The 22,900-nt window shown below is 46.4% G+C and overlaps 1 protein-coding gene and 1 long non-coding RNA gene across 3 annotated transcripts in view; one reads left to right on the plus strand and one right to left on the minus strand.

Annotated features, from left to right (window-relative positions):
* Nucleotides 1-22,900, plus strand: part of LOC138394310 (uncharacterized) — a 70,162-nt gene that overhangs the window by 2,383 nt on the left and 44,879 nt on the right. Inside the window, exon 1 of one of the 2 annotated variants that reach the window (XR_011235303.1) lies at nucleotides 4,056-4,729. The exons of the other annotated variant lie outside the window; for it this stretch is intronic. This is a non-coding gene — a long non-coding RNA (uncharacterized lncRNA). Of the gene's footprint in view, nucleotides 1-4,055; nucleotides 4,730-22,900 lie in introns of those variants that run through there. 2 annotated transcript variants of the gene reach the window in all.
* Nucleotides 22,044-22,900, minus strand: part of ATF7IP2 (activating transcription factor 7 interacting protein 2) — a 43,273-nt gene continuing 42,416 nt past the window's right edge. The window contains exon 11 of the mRNA XM_069486137.1: nucleotides 22,044-22,882. Within this exon, the coding sequence (XP_069342238.1) occupies nucleotides 22,469-22,882 (414 nt within the window). The 3' untranslated portion in view covers nucleotides 22,044-22,468. The remainder of the gene's footprint in view (nucleotides 22,883-22,900) is intronic.

A 22,900-nucleotide genomic window follows, 5' to 3' on the forward strand; every position in this document is an offset into this window, starting at 1 on the left:
AGCCAGGAGGAGATTAGAAATACGTATCTGAGGTTAGCCACACCCGGGTGTGGGAGCAGAGGCTTCCAGCCTCCAGGAAAGCCCCCCGCACCCACACCCTCAGCCCCCTTCGGCCCACGGCTCCCACCCCAGCACTCGGGGCGTGTGGGCACCCAGGACCCGCAGGTGGAGGGGCTGGTGGGGGGCTGTGCACAGTCACCCACGGATGTCGGCAGAAGCAGAGCCTCTGACGGTGTCTGGAGCGCACTGATCACAGAGCGTCCAGCCTTGAGTGAGGCCCCTGACTCGTCGCCCATGGAGCCAGACCTTTGATTGGGCTTTTGCGGTTCTGATTGTTGCCTGTCTGCCTCCCCCTCGACGCCACGGCCCAGGGCTCCTCTGACCAACGAAACACTTCCGGGGAGGCAGGAGCTCGTGGGCCCGAGAGCCAGACATGCCTGAGTTCTAATCCAACTCTGCTGCTCGGACCCGAGAGGCTTCAATAAGCCATTTGGATTCATTCAACCTCGTCCTCATCTGCAAACTGGGGGCAACGCTTAGCTCTGAGGGTGGTTCGTTTTGTCTCCCATTCGCCCAGTATTTGTTGAGCACCTACTACGCGCCATGCATTAGGCTGGGCACGGGAGATACAGGGGTGTGCTAGGCAGAAAAGCCCTGTGCGCTCATGGAGCTTATAGTATAGTGGGGGAAGGCAGGATATGAACAAGAAAAAAAGATAAATATAATTACAGGCTGAGCTATGATCTGTGAAGGAAAGAGTGTGATGCAGAGAGAGCCGCTTGGGGAGGGGAGGACTCCTCGATGAGGTGACACTCAAGCTAAGACCTGCATTAGGGAAACTGAGGCACTGGGCAGCAGAGCCAGGCAGTGCAAAAGGCTGTGAAGGTTAAACGAGAGGATGCCCAGAACCCCAGGTGACAAAGCCCCTTCCTATGAATTGTGTCATTCAGCTTGATTTGCATGTCAATGCTGTCAGGTGGAGAGGGCAGACACTGGTGTGGCCGCTTTGTTGGTGGGAACGTGATGACAAGAGCCATTAAGTGCTACCAGAAGGCAAAAGCCACTCCCTTCGGTCTCCCTTCTCCCACGTACCACCTGCTTTGATGGATGATGGACACGTGTACGATGGCAGCGGATGGAGCGGATGGGTCAGCCACTGCTGCGTAACAGCCGCGACACCTCAGCGCATGCCCGTGTCTACTGCTCTCGTGTCTCGGGGCACCTGGGAGTTGGCTGGGCAGCTCTTCTGAACTTGGCTGGACACGTTCACAAGTCTGGGTGTTGGCTGCTAAAGGCTGCAGGTGGCTGAAAGGATCGGGGCAACTCAACCTCATCCTGTGCGTCTCTCGTCCTCCCTCAGAGCAGCTCAGGTGTGGTCTCCAGGTGACGGCAGAGAGGCAGGAGAGCACGTGGAACCATGCCAGGCCTCTGCAGGCCTGGGCTTGGAGTGGAGACGCCATCACTCCTGCTGCCTTCTATTGGCCCAACAGGTCACAGCCCACCCAGGTGCAAGGGAGGGGAAACAGAATCCCTCCTTTCAGGAGAGGAATGGCAAAGCCACTTCCTAGAGGATGGGGTGGGGAGGCAGGCAGTGGGAGCGAAGAACTGAAGCATTTAATATAATCTGCTGTGTCAGGGTCATAAGCTAGGGACCGGGAGGTGTGTGTGTGAAGCAACCGAACCATTTACTGGTGAAAATGCAGATGCCAGACCTATTAAATCTCTAAATCCAGAATCTGAATTTTATAAGCCTATCTGGTGATTCTGATCATTATAAAATTTATAAACCGGGCTAGGTGTGGTGGCTCATGTCTATAATCCCAGCACTTTGGGAGGCTGAGGTGGGAGGATCGCTTGAAGCCAGGAGTTCAAGACCAGCCTGAGCAACACAGCAAGACCCCCATCTCTACAAAAAAATTTAAAAATTAGCCAGGCGGTGGCACACACCTGTAGTCCCAGCTACTTGGGAGGCTGAGGCAGGAGGATTGCTTGAGCCCAGAAGTTGGAGGTTGCTGTGAGCTATAATGGTGCCACTGCACTCTAGCCCAGGCAACAGAGCAAGACCTAGTCTCGAAAAGAAAAAAAAAAGTTTGCAAGCCATCATTTAAAGGAATGAGACTTACATACGTCTACGTCAGACTGGTTATTTTCATTTTATATTTGGAGGTAGTAAACACTGGAACAAGATTTTATATGTAGGCATGTAGTATGGGTCTCTACTCCTCCCTCCACAAAAATATGTTTCTAAAAATTATCCACAGGCCGGGCGCGGTGGCTCACGCCTGTAATCCTAGCACTCTGGGAGGCCGAGGTGGGCGGATCGTTTGAGCTCAGGAGTTCGAGACCAGCCTGAGCAAGAGCGAGACCCCATCTCTACTAAAAATAGAAAGAAATTATATGGACAGCTAAAAATATATATAGAAAAAATTAGCCGGGCATGGTGGCACATGCCTGTAGTCCCAGCTACTCGGGAGGCTGAGGCAGTAGGATCGCTTGAGCCCAGGAGTTTGAGGTTGCTGTGAGCTAGGCTGACGCCACGGCACTCACTCTAGCCTGGGCAACAGAGTGAGACTCTGTCTCAAAAAAAAAAAAAAAAAAAAAAAAAAATTATCCTGCTTCCAACGTATTTGTGCTCTGGACGTGAGAAGAACCGGTGTCCGGAAAGTTAAAGAGCCAGTAGTACTACCGCCCCCTCGTGGTGGTGCGCGGCAACGCGGCCTAGCAATAAAACAGCAGCAAAGACCCCAATTGCACATCCAAGGTAGCCAAATCCAACACAGTTGATAAAAGCTAACGTGCGTTAATCCTCACTAATTTACAGTTAAATCTGTTACTGCTAGAATGCTGCTATGTACTGATTTTAATTTATCTCGATTTATTAATTTTTAGCCAGGTGATTTTTATACTCTTTTTTCTGTTAGTACAATAGTACTACATTGAGACAGATTGACAGTTACAAACCTGCTTTTTTTTTCTTTGAGACAGAGTCTCGCTCTGTTGCCTGGGCTAGAGTGTCGTGGCGTCAGCCTAGCTCACAGCAACCTCAAACTTCTGGGCTTAAGCGATCCTCCTGCTTCAGCCTCCTGAGTAGCTGGGGCTACAGGTGTGCACCACCGTGCCCAGCTAATTTTTGTATTTTTAGTAGAGATGGGGTCTCGCTCTTGCTCAGGCTGGTCTCAAACTCCTGAGCTCAAGCGATCCTCCCACCTCAGCCTCCCAGAGGGCTGGGATTACAGGCGTGAGCCACCGCGCCTGGCCTACAAACCCACTTTGAACTCATTTGAAATAGGTGTATTATGAAAGTATTTGTGAATGTTTTCTTTCAAAAGTCTTTCTTGTAGGAGCGCCACAGTATATCGCTGTAAGGCAGGTTTTCTCGGCATCGGCACAACTGACATTTGGGCTGAAGAATTCCTGGCTGTGGGGGCCGTTCTGTGCACTGTGGGAGGTTTAGCAGCATCCCTGGCCTCTGCCCTCTGTGTCAACTGTATACACTCACCACCACCACCACCACTGTTGTGACAACCGACAGTATCTCCAGGCATTGCGACATGTCCCCTGTGCAGGTGGGAGTTCAGCAAAATTGCCCCCAGTTGAGAGCCCCTGCTATAGGCTTTTCCATACGCCGGGATCACATGACTGGCGACCACGATGGGGTGGCTACTCGGGAGCTGTTGGAAATTGCCAGCAAACTTGGTTAGCACAAAGCAGCTCACACCCATTTGCAGAGGGAACCGGGCAAAGCCGATGACGGTCTCCCCTGCCGGGGCCCTTGGCATCTCTCTGAACACGCGGAGAACAGCACAGGATGTTCCCCGTCCCCGAGCTCAAATGGCACATTCGCTCAATATTTGCTATCAGCTAGAACAAACAGAGACCAGAGCAACCGGGAGAAAGCGGCTTCTCCGTGTTTGTAGAAGGACAATAGTGTCACTTCACCAGGGGAAAAAGAAGTGTAACCTTGGAACGGGGTTACCTTAAATCACAGATTTTTTATTTTTGGCCAGGAGAGGGCGTTAAATTGCCATGGTCTGTCTCTGCCCCGTCCAGACGAAACGCAGGAGAGATCGGAGGCCGCCAGACGAGTGTCCGCACTCCCAGTCCTACCCCGAGGCTGGGATGGGGAGAGGAGAGGTTCACGAGGCTGCCTCGGGCTGTGCCCCCAAGCCGAGGTCCCCTTAGCTGTGCTTAGGTTTGTGTTTTCCTGCAGTCAGCTCTCCCCTTTGCCATCCCATGGCAGCCTGGGTGGACAGTCTTTTGCCCCGAGAAAAGGACCCTGAGTGCCCCCCAGACCCTTTCAGAATAAGGTGTGAGATCTGGACCTTGCAGAAATATCTTACTGGGACCCCTGAGACCTGCTACTCCATGGCCAACTCGACCTCCCACCTGGTTCCTTCGTCCCCAGCTGTGTGAGCTTGGGCAGACCTCTTGGTTTCTCTGGGCCTCTGCTTCCTGGGAAATGGGAACAGCAACATCAGGGAGCATACAGTCAGCGCTCAATGAGGGTTGTGCATCTTTTATTATTGTCAAGTCACTGGGCCAATATCACCCACCAAGCGAGTGGCAGATTCAAGGCTCACACTTGGATTTTCTGACTCTAAATCCTGGATTCTCAACCTTGGCTGCTGGAACCACTTGGGAAGTTTCCAGCGCCTGGATTCTGCCGAGGTTGCCATTTAATTTCTCCGAGGAACAGCCTGGGCATCGGATTGTTAAATAAAGTGCCCAGGTGAGTCTGGGAACATGCAGTTCTGGTGGAGAACCTGATCTGGCAGGACTAAATCAGAGGGGCTTCCTGGAGGAGGGGGTGGCTGATCTTGCCATAGAGAGAGGAGAGGATCCAGGAAAGAACTGGAAAGGGTGGAGTCAGCACGTGGAGCTGCTGTTGGTTTAGGCTATAGGTTTTCTACGGGATTAATGAGGGACAGACAGGTTGTGGGGCACCCCAAGCAGTATTGGGAGCCTCAGTCTGAACCTCAAAGAGTCGCCGCCACTCGGTAGCCAGGTGTGGCCTGCAGGCCCCGCCTCCCTGCCCGGTGGATGAGTTGGCACAGTAACCAGAGCACCTATTAAGGGACAGGTGACTCAGCCTCCGTGTTCCAGCCGCGTCTGCCTGCCTTGCTTTCTGGCACAGGAGCCAGGGAGCGAGATGGGACACACGGTGACTGCCCAGATTTCACCGGCATCTCGACGGAGGTGACATTTCACCTGGCTTTCTGTCTCGTTGCCCTTGAAAAAGTCTTTATAATTTGCTGGCTGGAGAAAAGGTGTTTCATGAAGTGTGGTCCACGGACCCTCTGCCTTGAACTCTTCCGGGGAACACTTCGAGAATGCAGACTCCTGGGCCGCCTGCCCCCCCCCCCGACTTGTCGAGTCAGAACCTCGAGGGCTGGGGCCCTGGATCTGGCCATTTTAACAGGCTCTTTAGGGATTGGGACTGAAGGATGTTGGCGGATCCCAGTTGGGAATACTTTGTGGGATGCTTATTTCCGTGAACCAGGGCGGTTAACCCAAACGACAGGTGGGTAGGATCCAAGCCATCCGCGAGTGCTGCCTTCTCTGTCGGTTCTCTGATCTTTCTGAGCACAATAAACACAGTGGCCCTAAGAGGGGCTCTGAAAATACAGTAACTTGCCTTCAGTATAGCCCACCCAAAAATGATTTTAAAAAGAAAGGAACTCTCACCTCATACTTCAGAGATTTTCAAAATGACATTCATCATACTGACATGGGTATTTATTGCTTTTGGGGCTGCTGAATATCTGGTCGCTCTTGCTTTGGTAACGACACCCCAAATTCCTTCTGCAGAGTTCCCCCTCCCTCCCTGTGGGCAAGGTGATGGGCAGATCAACCCAGGTGCACTGTGGCATGTGGCCCAAGCCAGGGCAATCAAGCCCCATCTGTGACTCTCTCCTAGGCTCTAAATGGAGCAAGGTGAGGATGGAAAACCAGCTGGAGTTGATGCCCTCTGGCAGCTGCATCCTCCTGGGTCTCCCCCAGGCCCCACCCCAGCCTCTCTTCGCTCTGTCCTGAACCTTCTCTAGCCCCCCCGAGATTCTGATGCCACCCCATGTCCTGGCCTCGATTCTGGTCCTCTCGACAGCTCTGAAATTTCTCTCTCTTAATCTCTCTGTCTGCACTCTGCTGCAGTGTTCTGGAACCTTCATCCTGTTTTCACTTTTCACAGGGAGAGGGGAAGAGGTGAGGGAGGGACGAGAAAGTGAGTCATTTTCATGCAACTTATTTTGCCACATTCAACCTTGTCGTTAGAAAAAGCTTTACATTTGCGCCACGGACAACGTAGACCAGACGGCTTCTGTGGTCTCATCGTACTTGAAAACGTCTTTATCATTTGCTGGCTGGAGAAAAAGATTTTCTTCAAGTGTGGTGAGATTTGAATCCTTTTGCACTTGGGCTGGACTTGCAGCTTAGGATCATTAGTGTTAATCTACATCATTCCATGCCAATTTGACGAGAGGATAAATGACGAGAGTAGAGAACGTTCTGCCGGCTTCTGGGCAGGACGGAAGCTCGGGGATCCAGCACACAGTCAAGGAAGAGCTCTGGGTTCTCGGGGAAGCCGATCGACTGTCAAGGCGACTCCAGGTAAGGTTTGTGAATCAAGTTAAGAATCAAAAGCAACTGAGATCAGGCCTGGAAGGCAAGGACCACGATGTACCTGGATATTAGATATTAGCTAAAAGGCTTGCTCTGGCGGCACCATGTTTCAACACACCAACTGCCGTGGGAGTTGGATTCAACTCACACTAGTTTTGAGCCCAGGCCTCGTGAAGCACACGTAACTCACAGGTCTCTGCACCTTGGGGAGTGGCAGGAACTATTTTTCACATTGCATGTAACTCACCTACAGAAAACAATAAAAAATGTTCATTAGATTAGAAAGGATCGTTTTGTTTTCAAAGTTTTTATGCTATTTTCGTAATGAAACGCCATGGCCCCAAGGAAAAAAATTTTTTTGTCTAGTGTGGCAGTCGATGTGCTAAATTATGTTATTTATTGGCGTTGGGAAAGTCAGTTGGTTTCTACTCTGAAAAGGGTGGAAAACGCGTTGAGTTTCAACCGGAGAAATGAGAAGACACTACTGCCACCTGGTGGTCATTCATCCAAATTGCTCCTTCAGGCCTGGGGGTTAAAACGGGTGGTGTTGAATCCAGCTCTCTCAACAGCTGAGGCTTGTTACCCCGCTTGAGCTGGGATCTGAACATTTCTGTTTTCAACTACAGTCTTGATTATGAGCCAGATCAATTTGGTTTGGCCAGATAAGTTCATGCCCGTTGTCCTCAGGGACCATCCCATTGCTCTCTGAAGGTCTCTTGTGTGTTCTTGTTAACCTGTTAATCTCCTGTGTCCCCCAGTGGAAGGTCAGCTCCAAGAGGGCAGCGACTCTATCTAGTCTTGTGCTCCACATCAGTGCTTGGTACAGTGTCGGGCATATAGCAGATGTTCAATAATTCCTTGATGAATGAAAATTTAACAAAAGGGTGAAAATAGAGTTTTGGGTTGCGTGAGTTGCATGTTTCAAGCCTTTGCCATGTTGTAAAAGTATTAGCCCAACTGCTAATAATTCCTTCTGTGTCTTGGATTTCTCCTCTCGGCCTCTGTGGCTGGAGCCTTGGGTTACAATCCAACCTACCTGAGCTTGGCCTCTAATTTGCTCCAAGTACTAACCCCTGCCCATAAATTTACCAAATCAGATTCATACAGAGCCCACTGTCCAGAAACAAGGCCTCCAATCCTTCTACTAAACTACCCCAAACATCTCTCTGCTTGACACACATGGGTCCCAACCTGCAAGCAAGAGATGGGTGAGTGTCCTGGTTTATGGGACAATTTTTTTTTTCATGGGGAAATAAGTGGTGGATAAGTACAGTTAGGCCCAAAGGGAATTGACTGCAAGCTGTGGTAGTGATCAGGATAATTTGTAGGTAGTCCAGAAAGTACCCTATGATCCTAAATACTTACCACCACATGTTCCCATACTGGTAGGATGGGTTTGAATTGATCATTTGCTACCATTATGGAAATCATCTGTATGAAAGGATCTTACTTGTTGACTAGTGACACTTGGAGGTGTTTTGTTTTTTTTTTTTGCCCGTCTTGCTCTGTTGCCCAGGCTAGAGTGTCATGGCATCAGCCTAGCTCACAGCAACCTCAAACTCCTGGGCTCAAGCGATCCTCCTGCCTCAGCCTCCCAAGTAGCTGGAACTACAGGCATGCACCACCATGCCCGGCTAATTTTTTTCTATTTTTAGTTGTTAGGCTAATTTCTTTCTATTTTTAGTAGAGACGGGGTCTCGCTCTTGCTCAGGCTGGTCTCAAACTCCTGAATTCAAGCAATCCTCCTGCCTCGGCCTCCCTGCTTGCTAGGATTACAGGCGTGAGCCACCCTGCCTGGCCGACAGTTTTGAGTTTTAACTAATTTTTGTCCTTTCCCACCATCTAAATAGCTAATCTGTTAAGATCTCCTGCCACCCGTTGTAATTCCTGTGGTCACTGTTGTCTTGGATTTTGTGGGGTTTTATGCGTGGATCCCAGTGGGCAGGGCTCTTGACTCCAACAGAGTTAGTTCTACCATTCAGCTCACGTTGAAGGGAGGGAAACAAACCTCGTTTAATTTCAACCGGAGACATGAGAAGGCACTACTGCCACCTGGTGGTCATTCATCCAAATTGCTCCTTCAGGTCGGGGGGGTTTTCCTTTATCCTGTTAGGTTCTGTGGCTGGAGCCTGTGAATTAAACTGACAAAATATAGATTAACAGAAAAGGCATATGAATTATAATTTTACATGCATAGGGGCTTCATATGAAAAAGTAAAACCCAAAGAAATGATTAAACTTGGGGGCTTACATACCATTTTAACAAAGGACAATAAATTGTGAGGTAGTGACTAGACAAAGGAAAGTGGGTTTGGGCTCCTAGGAGAGGGAAATTGTGGGAAGGTGACTTAGGAGATGGTGGATAAAGATGGTTTAGTGAAAGGTGTTTTTAGTTGGTTTGGAAGGGGGTCTCACTGTATTGCCTATGCTGTTCTTGGACACCTGGGCTAAAGCGAGCCTCCTGCCTCAGCCTCCTGAGTAGCTGGAACTGCAGCGTTCAGTAAAGCTTGTTACGCCGACTCACAGTGCCATCTCTGGTCATCCTGGTACAAGAGGCAGGAACATCTTTGCAAAGACCCGTCCTGGGTCTCCTGTTTCTCAGTTGCCTGCAGCTCAGAATAATCCTTGTGCCAAAGAGGCAGATTTTGGGGTGGCATTTTTGGATCCCCTTCAGCACGGATAAAAACTTGAGGTAGCTTCACCCCCTCCCCAAAGTCTCACGAGGGTGAAAGGTCAGAACTGACTGAATGGATTGGTCTGCATTATAGGGGCTCATTTTATTTTTTTTTTAAGTTCAATTCTTTAACACCATTGTCGTGGATGTATGGTAATGGAAAATGTGTAAAATTGTTCGTCTGTCTCTAAGCTTTTGCCTCTCTGACCGCCATCTGGCACTTAAAGATGAGGCCTCCGTCGTGACGTCAGGCACGTCGCACTGAGGGACTACCCCTTGAGGTGACGGACGGAGAGCTCTGTGGCTTCCTAACTGGCGGGTTCAGTGTCTCCCGGCAAATGTGAGTGTCCAAGCGTGTCCAGGAGGACCCACCTGCCTGGTGCAGGGGCAAGAGCACAGTGTCATTTTTTTTTTTTTTTTTGGTCATAGTTCCTACTGGAGACTGTGTTAGTTTTCCTAGAGCTGCTCTAACAAATTACCACAAACCCGGTGGCTTAAAACAACAGAAATTAATTGTCTCACAATTCTGGAGGCCAGAAGTCCAAAACCAAGGTGCTGGCAGGACCCCATTCCCTCTGGAGGCCCTGCCGGAGAATCCTTCCCTGCCTCACCCAGCTCCGGGGGCTCCAGGCGTCCCTTGGCTAACGGCTGCACCACTCCGGTCTCTGCCTCTGTCCTCACACTGTCATCTCCTCTTCTCTGTGTGTCTTTTATCAAGACATTTGTCCTTGGCATTAGAGCCCATCTGTATAATCAAAGAGGATCTCATTGGGAGACGATTAACTCAATTACATCTACAAAGACCCTTTTCCCAAATAAGGTCACTGTCACAGGTTTTAGGACATCGATGTATTTGGGGGGAGGGTAGACACTGTTCACCTCCTACACAGAGGCTGCAGTTAAGCGCTGAAAGGACCCAGAGAAAGTTTCTGACTCTAGGGAAGAGTCCCTCTCCCTTCATTGCCAAGGGAAGCACACACATTTGCAGAATATGTGCAATGTTCTTTATGTTCGTCACTTATATTAATATTTTCCGTTCCTGGCTCAGCAGCTAGACGATGTCCTGGGTGGAATCTCTTCCTTCCGTGGATACTACTCAAAACCCGGTGGTACAAGTGGTGCGTCCCATCATCACCACCAGGTGGCAGCCAAGAGCTTAGAGTCAGCATGGGTCATATTTGATGCCTGACTCTCAAATCACAAGTTTAGGGTCTCAGCTTTTGAACTGAGATCCAAGTTCCCAAATAATGACTGAGGATGCCAATTCAGCTTTGGTCTGGCCTTTGCGGTGCTGTGTCACTTAACAAGCAGAAATTACCAGATAGGTCAAGTCCACCAGCCAGTCGGGTGTAGCAATAGCTCACCCCCACTGTTTAAGCATTTTACATAGTGCACACCTGTTATTTTTACCTAGGTGCCTGGCATCTCCTTCCCCACTCTTGGGTAGCAGGATCTTGCATTTATTTGGGGAAACCGTCGCTCCCATGCTTCCTGTAATCCTGGTGGGAATGTCAATCGCATTAGCCCTCCTCCTGGCACAGCTGTCTCAAGGATGGGCATGTGAGAGAAATTCAATCAGAATCTCTCTCCAGAAGAACTTAGACTTTAAGTAAGATCCTGTTAGGTCTGGAGCCGAGAGAGAGACACATGAAGCCTCATGTGTAGCAAAATGCTGTTTACTTTGAGTATCTGGGTGCAGATGGGTGGAGGCGAAAAGTGTCCACCCCGAGGGAGGAGAAAGCCTTGTGTTTTATGGAGGGTTTTTCCGGGGGAGTGAGTGAGTGGGCCAGAACAGCCGCTTGTAATAAATTCTTGTTCAAACAACCAGCTCCTAGGACCCCTGCCCCCGTCACATCCATCCTTCAGCTCTGGCGAGATAGGGAGGGACAAACTTCGTCCCCTTGGTGGGGCGGGGGAAGGAATGCTGGCTGCAGCTGTGGGTTAGATTTACAACGTCTGTCTACAGACTCCTGCGGCTATTGTTTTATAAGCCTACGGTTTCCATGAACTGCATTCTGTCCTATACACACTTTTCGGGTTCCCACCTGGAATGAACCTAACAGACCCCCCACACGGTTGCTGTGTCATTCCGGTGGTAGCACCCAGAGAGAATCTGCCCTGATCGTCTTTCTTTCTGTGAACCAGCCACTGGCTTGCCTATAAATCATTCCCCGACACACTTGCTTGCGATCCTAGAACCCTCATTGGTAAGATCTGCATTTCCTTAACAGTTAGTTTAGGGTGGGCACCTCTAGCACCGGCCAGGCAGAAAGTCAAGCTTTCTTCATTACTGATCATCTTAGGTAGATTGTGAAAGGAACTAACTTTATTCAGATGTCCTTGGATCAGTCACTTGAACTTTGGGAATGTTCAAATATAGCCAAAACTACTAAGAAGGGGGGAGGGTGAGGAACAAAAACTTACCCGTCGGGTACAATGAACACTGTTCTGGTGACGGGGACACTAAAAGCCCTGATATCAGCATTATACGATTCATCCATGGTAACAAGAACACTTGTGCCCCCTAATATTTTGAAATGAAAATTATTTAAAATAATATAGCCAAAATATACTCCTGAATTGTTTATAAAGCTGAGAGCTTTTATAAAAATGATAAGAGGAAGAAGTGAACCATGGGTGCCTACAGCTAAAGAAAATTTTTTTTATTTAATTGGTCCAAGACATTGGTATGTTTTAAAAGTTTCCCAGATGATTCTGATATGTGAAGGGTTTAAGATGAGCATTTCTCTGCAAGAGCCAGGTCAGGTGTGGATTTGAGAATTCGAAGTGTTCAATGACACTTGTACCTTGTTCTCCTACTTTAAAAGTTCCTTTCGGACAAAGCCCTCATGGAGAAACAATCCTAAAACAGCTGTGTCTGTAATACTCTTATTAAAACCACTCAATCTCAGTAGACCTGGTTCTCTTTCATTGAGGTGGGTAGAGACACATCCTTTGACAACTAAACCCAACTAATTATTCTAGCATTTTCTCTGTTTTATTTCCCCAAAACCCTGCCTGAGCTCTATCTCTATTTAATGCAAAGCTATGTCCCCTTTATTGTTCTATGTCACCCCATCTTAAAATAACCTCTATGTATTGGTTGAGAAGTGCAGTGCAGGCTTCAAGAACTCAATGGAGAACCCGAGGAAATAAAGCGAGAGAATGTGAAAATCTTGAAAGAAGTGAATGTAAACATATTGAATGTCTTTCTAAGTCAAAGCAGTTTGGAGCCAGAGCTGATGGTAAAGTGAATGTTGCAGAATTCATTAGATAACCATTAATGAGAAGAATCTGGCAATTCTTGGTTCCTTCTCAGTTGATGTAGTCTACAACTACTGGGATCAGGACTAAAGTCACTCATGCAAACCTTAATCAATGCTCTCAAATGCCTGTGGGAATTTGGTTATTAATAAAAGTTGCAATGTATATTAATAGTATCTGCACAACGGATAGTCAATAAAGTTGGATCCCTACCTCACTCCTTACACAAAATAAATTAAAGGAGGATAAAAAATTAAATGGAAAAAAGTTATGAAAAGATCACTTCAAAATTATAGTAGAAAAGGGCTTTCTAAATTTAAACAGATGCTATCAGAGAGGGTGTGATAAAGTCATTTACATAATTGATTGCATGATAAAAACTGTAAAAGATAAATGACAAATTGAAACTGGATTTTGATATTTATAATACATATTACAATCGAAGGGGTAATTTCCTTAATATTTTTAGGACTCTGATAATTGGATAAGGTAAAAACCAGCAGTTCAGAAGCAAAACAGGAATCAACGTGAAAGGATATAAGCAAAAATAAAAATGTTTCTTAGTCATATGAAGGGATATTCGGCCTCATGCATAAGAAAAGAAATGCAAATTAAAGTCACAGTTACCTTTTGTTCCCCAATCCCTTGGCAGAGACTCAAGAGAGTAATAGAGTTGCCCCTGGAACAACATGGGTTTGAACGGTGTGGGTTATATGTGAATTTTTTTCAACCAAAGGAGGATCACAAATACAGTACTCCTACTTGCAGGATTCAAAATCCACATATAGGAAGGGCCGGTTTTTCCTGTAAGTGGGTTCTGCAGGGCCAACTGTGAGATTTGAGTATAAGCGGATTTGGGTGATGGAACCAATCCCCCGGTGCATACGGAGGGACAGCTGCCAAGAATGTAGGGAAAGTCTTATTACGTAGTTGATGGAGAGTAGATGTTGGTACAACTCTATGAAGGAAAGTTCGCCAAAATTCTGAAATGTGCATTCTCCTTGACTCAGTAGTTTCACTTTTAGGAATTTGCCATGTACTTCTATGTGCAAAATAATATGAGGATATTCACTGGGGCATTGTTTGTGCAGCAAAAGATTGGTAATAACCTTTTCCCCATCACTGGGGTTACATAGGTTATTCTGTTAAATTGTGCTACACGTATAGCCCACACAATAGAAAGTTACGCAGCTATTAAAGGAATGAGGCAGATCTCTACATACTAATATGTAATAATCTCTAAGATATATTATTAAGTGAAAAAAGCAAGGTGCAAAATAAGGAGAAGAAAAGAGAAACTCGCATTCAAAATGAGTCTCAAGCCAAAATTCCAAAACACAGGAAGAAAGTTAATAAGACACCCCCAAAACCAACAGATGAAAGATGAATTCACTCTGGTTAAAATTAATAGCACTGTTGGCCGGGCGCGGTGGCTCATGCCTGTAATCCTAGCACTCTGGGAGGCCGAGGCGGGTGGATCGCTCGAGGTCAGGAGTTCGAGACCAGCCTGAGCAAGAGTAAGACCCCCGTCTCTACTAAAAATAGAAAGAAATTATATGGACAACTAAAATATATATATACAAAAAATTAGCCGGGCATGGTGGCGCATGCCTGTAGTCTCAGCTATTCGGGAGGCTGAGGCAGCAGGATCGCTTAAGCCCAGGAGTTTGAGGTTGCTGTGAGCTAGACTGACGCCACGGCACTCACTCTAGCCCGGGCAACAGAGTGAGACTCTGTCTCCAAAAAAAAAAAAAAAAAATTAATAACACTGTCTAAAAAACTTTAAAGTGTGTATGTTTGATCTCCTTGCAGAGAAAACTAAAGGAATATTAAAAAACAAGATTATGACATTAAAACAGGCAGAAATAAAGTTAGACCATGTGGATATTAAAAGAACCCATTTATAAATATTGGAAATGACAAATATAGCCATTGAAATAATTCAATAGAGTTAACTCTAGCTTTAACAGAGTGGAAGATTCAGCTGGTTAATTAGAAGATAGCACCAAGGAACTTACCAAAAACACTCCCTGTGAGACAGAAACTGAGATACATAGATAATACATAGATAAAGCTTTGTTTTTATTTTGGGACAGGGCCTCACTATGTGGCCCAGGCTCGTCTTGAATTCCTCGGCTCAACAGATCCTCCCACCTCAGCCTCCCGAGTAGCCGGACTACAGGCATGCACCACCATGCCTGGCTAATTTTTTCTGTATATTTTTAGTTGTCCAGATAATTTCTTTCCATTTTTTTTTTTTTTTTTTTTTTTTAGCAGAGATGGGGTCTCGCTCTTGCTCAGGCTGCTCTCAAACTCCTGAGCTCAAACAATCCCCCCGCCTCGGCCTCCCAGAGTGCTAGGATTACAGGCATGAGTCACTGCGCCCGGCCCACAGTTTTTAAAAAGTTGGTTTATTTGAATCAGGATCCAAACAAAATCCACATGTTGATTTTTTTTTTTAATTTTAATTTTTTTTTTTTGGTTTGTTTTTTTTGAGACGGGGTCTTGCTCTGTCACCCAGGCTGGAGAGCCATGTCATAATTGTAGCTCACTGAAGACTCAAACTCCTTGGCTCAAGAGATCCTTCTGCCTCAGCCTCCCAAGTAGCTGGCGCCACCATGCTCAGCTAATTTTTTAAAAATTTTTGTAGAGCTGGGATCTCACTATGGTGCCCAGGCTGGTCTTGAACTTCTGGCCTCAAGTGATCCTCCCGTCTTGGCCTCCCAAAGTGCTGGGATTACAGGCATGAGCCGCTGCACCCAGCCTTGGTTTTAATATGTATGTTTCTTACAGTGTTTAAAAAAATTTATAATAGCCCTGCCTTTTTGGCCATTTGTTGAAGAAACTGAGTCATCTATCCTTTAGAATTTCACACATTCTGGATTTGGCTAATTGCATCCTTGAGGTGCTGTCTAACATGCCCCTCTGTCTCCTGCGTTTCCTGGAAGCTGGTAGGTGGTTATATCCAGAGGCTTGCTGGAATTCAGATGTAATTTTTTGGCAAAATTGCTCCATGGTTGGTGCTATATACAGTTGATTCTTGAGTAATACGGGTTTAAATGTGTGGGTCCACTTACACACGCTTTTCTTCCGCATCTACCACCCTGAGACAGCAAAACCAACCCTTCCCCTTCCTCCTCAGCCTATGCGAAGTGAAGATGATGAGGATGAAGACCTTTATGATGATCCACTTCTACTTAACAGTAAATACTCTGGGAGGCCGAGGCGGGAGGATCGTTCAAGGTCAGGAGTTCGAGACCAGCCTGAGCAAGAGTGAGACCCCCGTCTCTACTAAAAATATAGAAAGAAATTAGCCAGATGACTAAAAATATATAGAAAAAATTAGCCGGGCATGGTGGCGCATGCCTGTAGTCCCAGCTACTCGGGAGGCTGAGGCAGTAGGATCGCTTGAGCCCAGGAGTTGGAGGTTGCCGTGAGCTAGGCTGACGCCACGGCACTCTAGCCCGGGCAACAGAGCGAGATTCTGTCTCAAAAAAAAAAAGATAGTAAATATATTTTCCTTATGATGTTTAAATAAGATTTTATTATCCCTAGCTTACTTTATTGTCAAAACATAGTATATAATACAGTGTATAAAATATGTCTTAATCAACTGTTTATGTTATCAGTAAAGCTTCCAATTAAAAGTAGGCTATTGGTAGTTCAGTTTTGAAGGAGTCAAAAGTTACATGCAAATTTTCGAGTGCTGGGGGATCAGCGCCCCTAACCTCCACGTTGTTCAAGGGTCAACTGTATTTCTGTGTCACCCCAGTAAACACATAATGTCTGGTTAACTAAAGAGACAATATTAAAAGCTACCAGCCTGAAACAGCAGATTACTCACAAGTGAAAGACATTTGACTCCCAACAAACTTCTCATCAACAGTAACAGATGCCAGAAAAATAGTATCTCCAGAGTTCTAAGGGGAATATTTACCATTCAAAAACGTGTAATTCCAGAGTGAGGGTGGAATAAAGACATTTCAGACACAGTCATAATAGGAGAATTTACCACCCAGCCCCAAACTGAAAGAAAAAGAAAAGTGTGGGATGCAAGAAAAACGGCAAATACAGAAATGGATAAAATGCCAATAAACAATTATTGACTGGAATCAGTCATAATTAGCTCTTTTTTGGTTTTAAAAGGTGGGCCTAAAACTGTATAAAAATAACAAATAGGTGTGTATCTGGGTAGGGGACATGTAGTTAGGGCACGGTAAGATTCTCTTTTTTTAAATTTTTTATTTCAACAGATTGAGGGATAACAAGTGTTTTTTGTTACACGGATGAATTGCATAATGCTGAGGTAGCCCCTTCTTTGGAAGGATGATAGAGATAATAAAAAACCTTAAACTTTGTTGGGAAAAATAAAGTTTTGAATGTAGATATTAAAATATTACAAATGATTCAGATCTGCATCACAATAATGCAGTGGCTGGTGGGGACGTGTGGGGTTGAGATGAAAGAGGTTGGCATGAGTTGAAAACTGTTAAGGGTGCGTGATGGATATCACAACATTGAGCTTTACCTGGGCTCTGTGCTTCTAGAAAATAGAGATAGTTAAGAAATGCCCCTGAGAGGTGGCCCAGGAAATGGCTTACTACAAAAAACTGCCCTTCCCCATGTGACTTATCTAAGACCCCTTGTTGACCTACGGCAGGGCCAGATACAAACCCTCCAAATTCCCACTACTTGTCTCATAAATGACTCGGTGAACTGTGTGGCCCCACTGACCAATCTAGACCAAATGCCTGCTAACCCGGCTATATTGCTCTCAGGCACCTCTCCTTCCCCCAGACCCCTGAACTTTGGCCTGCCCTGGAACTTACCCGGAGCAATGGAATGGGGAACACCCCCACCGTCCCCCTTCACAGCCCCTCCAAGTATCCACTGATTGAAACATTTTCTGTTCGGGTGCTGGATCACCCCACTCCCCACACCCAGTTATTTCTAGACTCGCTTTACTTCTTCCTGTAAAAGAAAACCCTTCAGCCATTCTGAGATGCCCGCGGATCTCGCGTCTGGAGCATTCTCCCTATTACAGGAAGTCTTCTCACATAATGTCTCTCCTTGCTTAGGGCCAGATTTGGTTTTTTTTTTTGACAGATACTTGGGATTTTTTTATATTAATCTTTGTACTTTTGTGTATGTTTGATAACTTCCATAACAAAAAGTTCTAAAGTAATATATGTTGACATTTGAGGGAAGTAACTGAAAGAACAGAAAAACAATCAAATTGCTGTCAAACAAGCAGAAGGAAGAAAAGAAAGATTTCAACAGAAGGAAGGGAAGAGGAAAAATAAGCGAACAAAAAAGATAATGTAATAAACAGAAGAAAACACAAAATAAGTCAGTCCCACTGCATATTTCTGTAACCACTATAAACATACTCCCCTATGAGGGTAGAATCTACCGAACTGAATTGAAATAAACTGTGAAGCTGCCCATAAGGAACTCACCCAAATCTTCCAGAGAGCTCTCAGATTCTTCCAAGTGTGATATAACTTGAGTGTTTTGGAATTTTGGGGGGGTCTGAGTTTAAAGCGACTTTGGCAATCGAAATGGCATTTTAGTTGAGGAAGCACAATCAGACGGGTAGAGTTACCTACTCGGGGCTACATATTCATGAGGGCCAGGGAAACTGGATTTTCTTTGAATCCAAATATTTTATTCCCCATTCACCTGTGACTAAGGATTTATTAACAGCAGGACATAAGATTAGAACAGACACAGGATTTCATCAGATTTAAAAGTTTGCCTCACTTTATGGACAATAAAAAAGCAGTGTTGGTGGGAATGCGGAGTGGCAAAGGCGGGAGAGCAATTTGTCAGGCCCCCAGACACACGTTCACTGAGCAGTTTGGAAGGAAACGTGCCCAGGTTGGTGAGTGACTCCCTCCTCAGCGGGCAGGGTGAGTTGGGAATGAGTGGTGGTAAAAAGAGACTTTTGATTATTTTTTTTGTGTGTGTGCTGTCTTTATAATTTTCTATGGGGAATATGTTCACATATTATGATTTTGTTAAAAGAGATTTTTCTATCTCCATGGCCAGCTCTGAGTGACATGCCATCTCTCTCTGGAGAGTGGCTAAAAACTCTAGCCCTGCCCTGACACAGATCCAGGGGAGGCGGCCGTGGGTGTTGACGGCACGCCTCTCACAGGATACTTCTTTATCCTGGTGGGGGGCCTAAGGCCTAAGTGTCCAACCGAAGGTGAGGTGTCTCCCTCACAGGAAACTTGTTTATCCTGGAAGGCACCCTTGTGGCTCTTCTCTGGCCTGTGTCCAGCTTATTCGTACCCAGAGAGCCACTGTCTAGGAGAGCCCTGACTGGGAGGAGAATTGGGTTCAGGTGTTTGGGTCAACAAAGTAGATGATGTAGCAGAAGCGGTGTACTACTCACAGGTCCCAGAGAGAGAGGAGCAGCGACCGCGAGGGCTGACACGCAGTCCAGAGGCAGCAGGTGCTCGGCAGCAGGTGGGGGTGGGGGCGGGGCGAGAGAGAGAGAGAGAGAGAAGGATCTGTGGGACCAAAACCTTTACTGGAGCCCAGGACAGTCCCCAGGCAGGTTTCCCATGGGGACTTCTCACTGGTGGGTGTAGAGCAAGCAGGCACCAGCTCTGCGGGGGCGCCCCGTGACCGAGAGGTGGTCACTGACTGTGGCGTATCTGCACAGTGCATGTGGGGTGCAGGGTTACTGGGGCAGGTCAAGTAGGTTGTATCTGGCTGCCCCATGGGGAGGTGGTCACTGGAAGGCAGTTGTATAGGGCTGATGTCTGGATGGGCCACACTGAGGAACTGGGAGGAGGTGGAGCCCTGCTTCTGGAATGGGAAAGTAACATTGAAAATGGAACCAAGGCAACATAAATTGTAAGAATTAACTGCACCCATTAATTCCTTACAATGGCTCTGTATCTATGAGGCTTCTTGGGCTCATGTCGTTATGACCAGTTAAATGTGGAAAGAGAAGAGGCGGGAGGGGGGGAGGAGGAGGGCAGGCAAGCAGGCCGGCCGGCTGTTATAAAACGTAGCTGGTCCGCACTACCTTCACTTTACACACTGAGAGAAATGAGACTCATGAAACGAGTTGCCCAAATCAGTTAATAAGTATTGGAATGAACTTTTAGACCCAAGGGTGTGTTTGTGAAGTCCACATCCCACAGCATAATGAACGGGATGTGCTGCTTTCCAGGACAGCCTGGCGAGCTACCGCCCTACTCAGCTCCGTGGAGCAAGGCTGCTCTTCCTGGGTCTTGGGATTCCCCATCGATGCTGTAGAACAAGGAATTTCTTACAGGGCTGGACTTGGTCTAGTGTGCGAGAACAGGTGCAGAAGGCTGGGCAAACTGTGCCCTGTGTCTAGCGTTGAGCGTGGAGTCACCCTGTCAGCCAGGCAGGCTGTCGGGGAGGAAGGGTGCACGTGGGAATTGTGCGCTGTGGGAAAAGCCTGCAGCAGCACATCTGTGCCCTGTGCTTGGACAGACTGGAGGTGGCCCTGGCAGCAGCTGTCGGAGCTGCAGGCCCAGGGACCAGCAGATCACATCAGCAACAGTGTGTACTGGCTGTCACACTCTGATGTCCTGCATCGACCTTCAGAATGTGGAACATGTGATGCTGCCTCACTTCTGCTTTCCAAGTCTCAGGAAATGTCTTGTGATCAATGCTAACCTTGACAGCCATGGAAGGAAATCCTGTGAATGGTTTCAGAGTACACCTCTTACTAAAGATCAGAAATGCCAGAGGCTTGCTGCCCTACTTCACCATGTAGCTTAGACACGTGCCTTAGGATAAGCCAATCAGATTGTGTCTGTGGTCTCAATCTGGAGCCACAAGACAGCAAGGACAGTGAATTCTTCCTGTTCTGTCAGACCAGTTCCCACAGTTCATGTTGTATGCAGCATGAATAGGAACCATGGGGCTGGGTCTCTGTGACCTTCGGCATGCATTCTAAGCTCCCCAGGCCTGTTTCTCCATCTTTAAAATGGGCATAAAATGTCTAACATATCACCTGGTAGAATATGAGTTGCATAAACCATCTTAGGTTTGAAACTTAATTTGGGTTATTGCAAAGTATCTTCCCCACCCCTACCCGTGTATCTTCTAAGCCTGATTCTTTAGGCTTCCTGGCGATTCCATGAGCCAGCCTATGACCTTTCCTCAATGTATTCAACTTTCACTTGGCAGTTTGGCTTCCCACTAAAAGAACAGGAAGCGGTTCATCATGGAGTCGGTGGTGTGCTGGTTCTCTGCACTATGTGCTGGGGCTGCTGGCAGGACTTTTTTTGTCCTTAGGCTGGCTGGCTCTTTTCTGGTGTCATTGACAAGTTAACGGTTGAGAAACTTGCCCCTACCTCTCCAAAAGGCAGGAAGCAGTGATGCTTTTTGACGTTTCTTGATTCACCACCTCCAAGATGTCTACAATCAGCCTTTTCCCCTCCTCTTGTGACCGTGAAGGTTCATCCACTTGAGACTTGTGCACCGAACCTCTTTCCAGATGGCCTGCTGGTTGGGGATGTGGTTTCACCTTGGTGATGAGCACCAAAATCTTGTTTATGATGTCAGGTCTTTGAGCTTCACTTGTCCATGTCAACCCAAGGGTGAAATCCTCGCCCAGGCTGAATTCCTTGTTCTACTGTAGGACACCCTTCGTTGCTCTGAGCCTGAAACAAAACCTCACAGGGGGCAATTCCTCTCATCAAATACAGTTCAGAATCTGGCTCTTTCAGTCGTAATGTTTTTTTATAAAGACACAGGAGACTGGGGGGGGGGGGACCCTTTATTTATTACTGAGGATGGGAAGGCATTTAAATGCCAAGGAAAACCATTCCCTGTTCATTTTTTAAATCTCAGAGCCTCCAAGGCCTGAACATTCACTGTGTACCAGAAAACAATGCCACTCTGTCAGTGTGAGGGCTACTTTTGTTTCTCAACATCCCAGTATCAGTTACCCAAAGTTTGCCTCTACTGGGCCCTGACTTGTATTTATCGAGACTCTGTGCACATGTTCAGAGTTTCTTGAGCTGCTCATACTAGTCACAGCTTCACTTCAGTGTTCCTGCAGGTAGAGGTACGCATAAAACCCTTAGCTATGTTCTCTGCGGACTGATGGTAGCTGGAAAATGAACAAAGGGTAATACTAAGGAATCGGCAAATGAAAGGCTTAAATCTAAAGCGGACAACTCCATTTTCCTCAACTGAAACAGGGTGGATAATGCTTTTGTAAGAGATACTGTATGGTTTTGTGTACACAGCACACAATGTTTAACAAATTTTATTTCGTCTAAGTCTACAAACAGATTTAGGGAAAACCTCCAGACTATTTCCCCAAATAACTGACATAGCAAAAAAAACAAAAAAAAAAACAAAAAAAAAAAACAAAAAAAAAAAACAAAAAAAAAACAACCCCATTAAAGAAAAGAAGACTGGAGGGCCACAAATTAATAACCCCCTCAGATTTTGAATAGTTGAATAGAAGGGAAGACATTTTTGCAAAATCTTGGTGGAGATGGACCCCAGGGATTGCCTCAGTAAAAAGCCAATTTTTCCTGTAGCTAAACTGACCACAAGCGGGAAAGCTGTCCAGAGGAGACAGTGGCTGCTTGTATCCTAGGGCTTTCTCATATAAGCAGCAGCTCCATGGTCACCAAAGGTATTGTTCACAATACATCTTAGTGACATAGGTCCATGATAATGTAGCTTTATAACATATCCATTGTGAGTACATATTTAATACAAATCAGAAATTCATGAAACTATGAGCCATTTACAAAATATAGAATAGGACTGTCCCTATACAAAGGGTTCACAATCTGAACTGGCCTTTTAAAATGGCAAACAGTCTTAGAATAATATTGTAAACAAACGATTCCAATATAACAAACCAACATGTAGTATGACATATAATTATTAAAGACTTTAGGTAAGATTTTCAGAAAACCCAGGGATAGATTGTATATCACAAAATGGTCCATATCGCCCAAAAATGTCTTTTGATTGGACAGTAAAGTAGTATTTGTTGGAAACTAAAAATTGAGATAAAGTACATGCCATCGGGAGTGGTAAAGCTTTAATTTCTCCAATTTTCTTCCAAATCAGCTTATCATCAGGGGTCTCATGACACAGGAAGAGGTGGTAGCTTTCCACAGGAGCACACTTGGGATTGATTTTGGTGATGTTCCAACTCAGGGCAATGCCCCTGGGTCTCAAAACTCGTTTCACTTTGAGCTCAGGCTTCTGGGGAGGAAGTGTGTCTCGGACTTTGTCCACCAGTTCAGGTAGTAGTGGTGGTGGTTCTGGGAGAGGTGGCAGGTGCTCAAAGGACTCAAGAACCTAAAAACATATTTGCAA

The sequence above is a fragment of the Eulemur rufifrons genome, chromosome 14 (assembly GCF_041146395.1).
Source record: "Eulemur rufifrons isolate Redbay chromosome 14, OSU_ERuf_1, whole genome shotgun sequence".
Taxonomy (NCBI): Eukaryota; Metazoa; Chordata; class Mammalia; order Primates; family Lemuridae; genus Eulemur; species Eulemur rufifrons.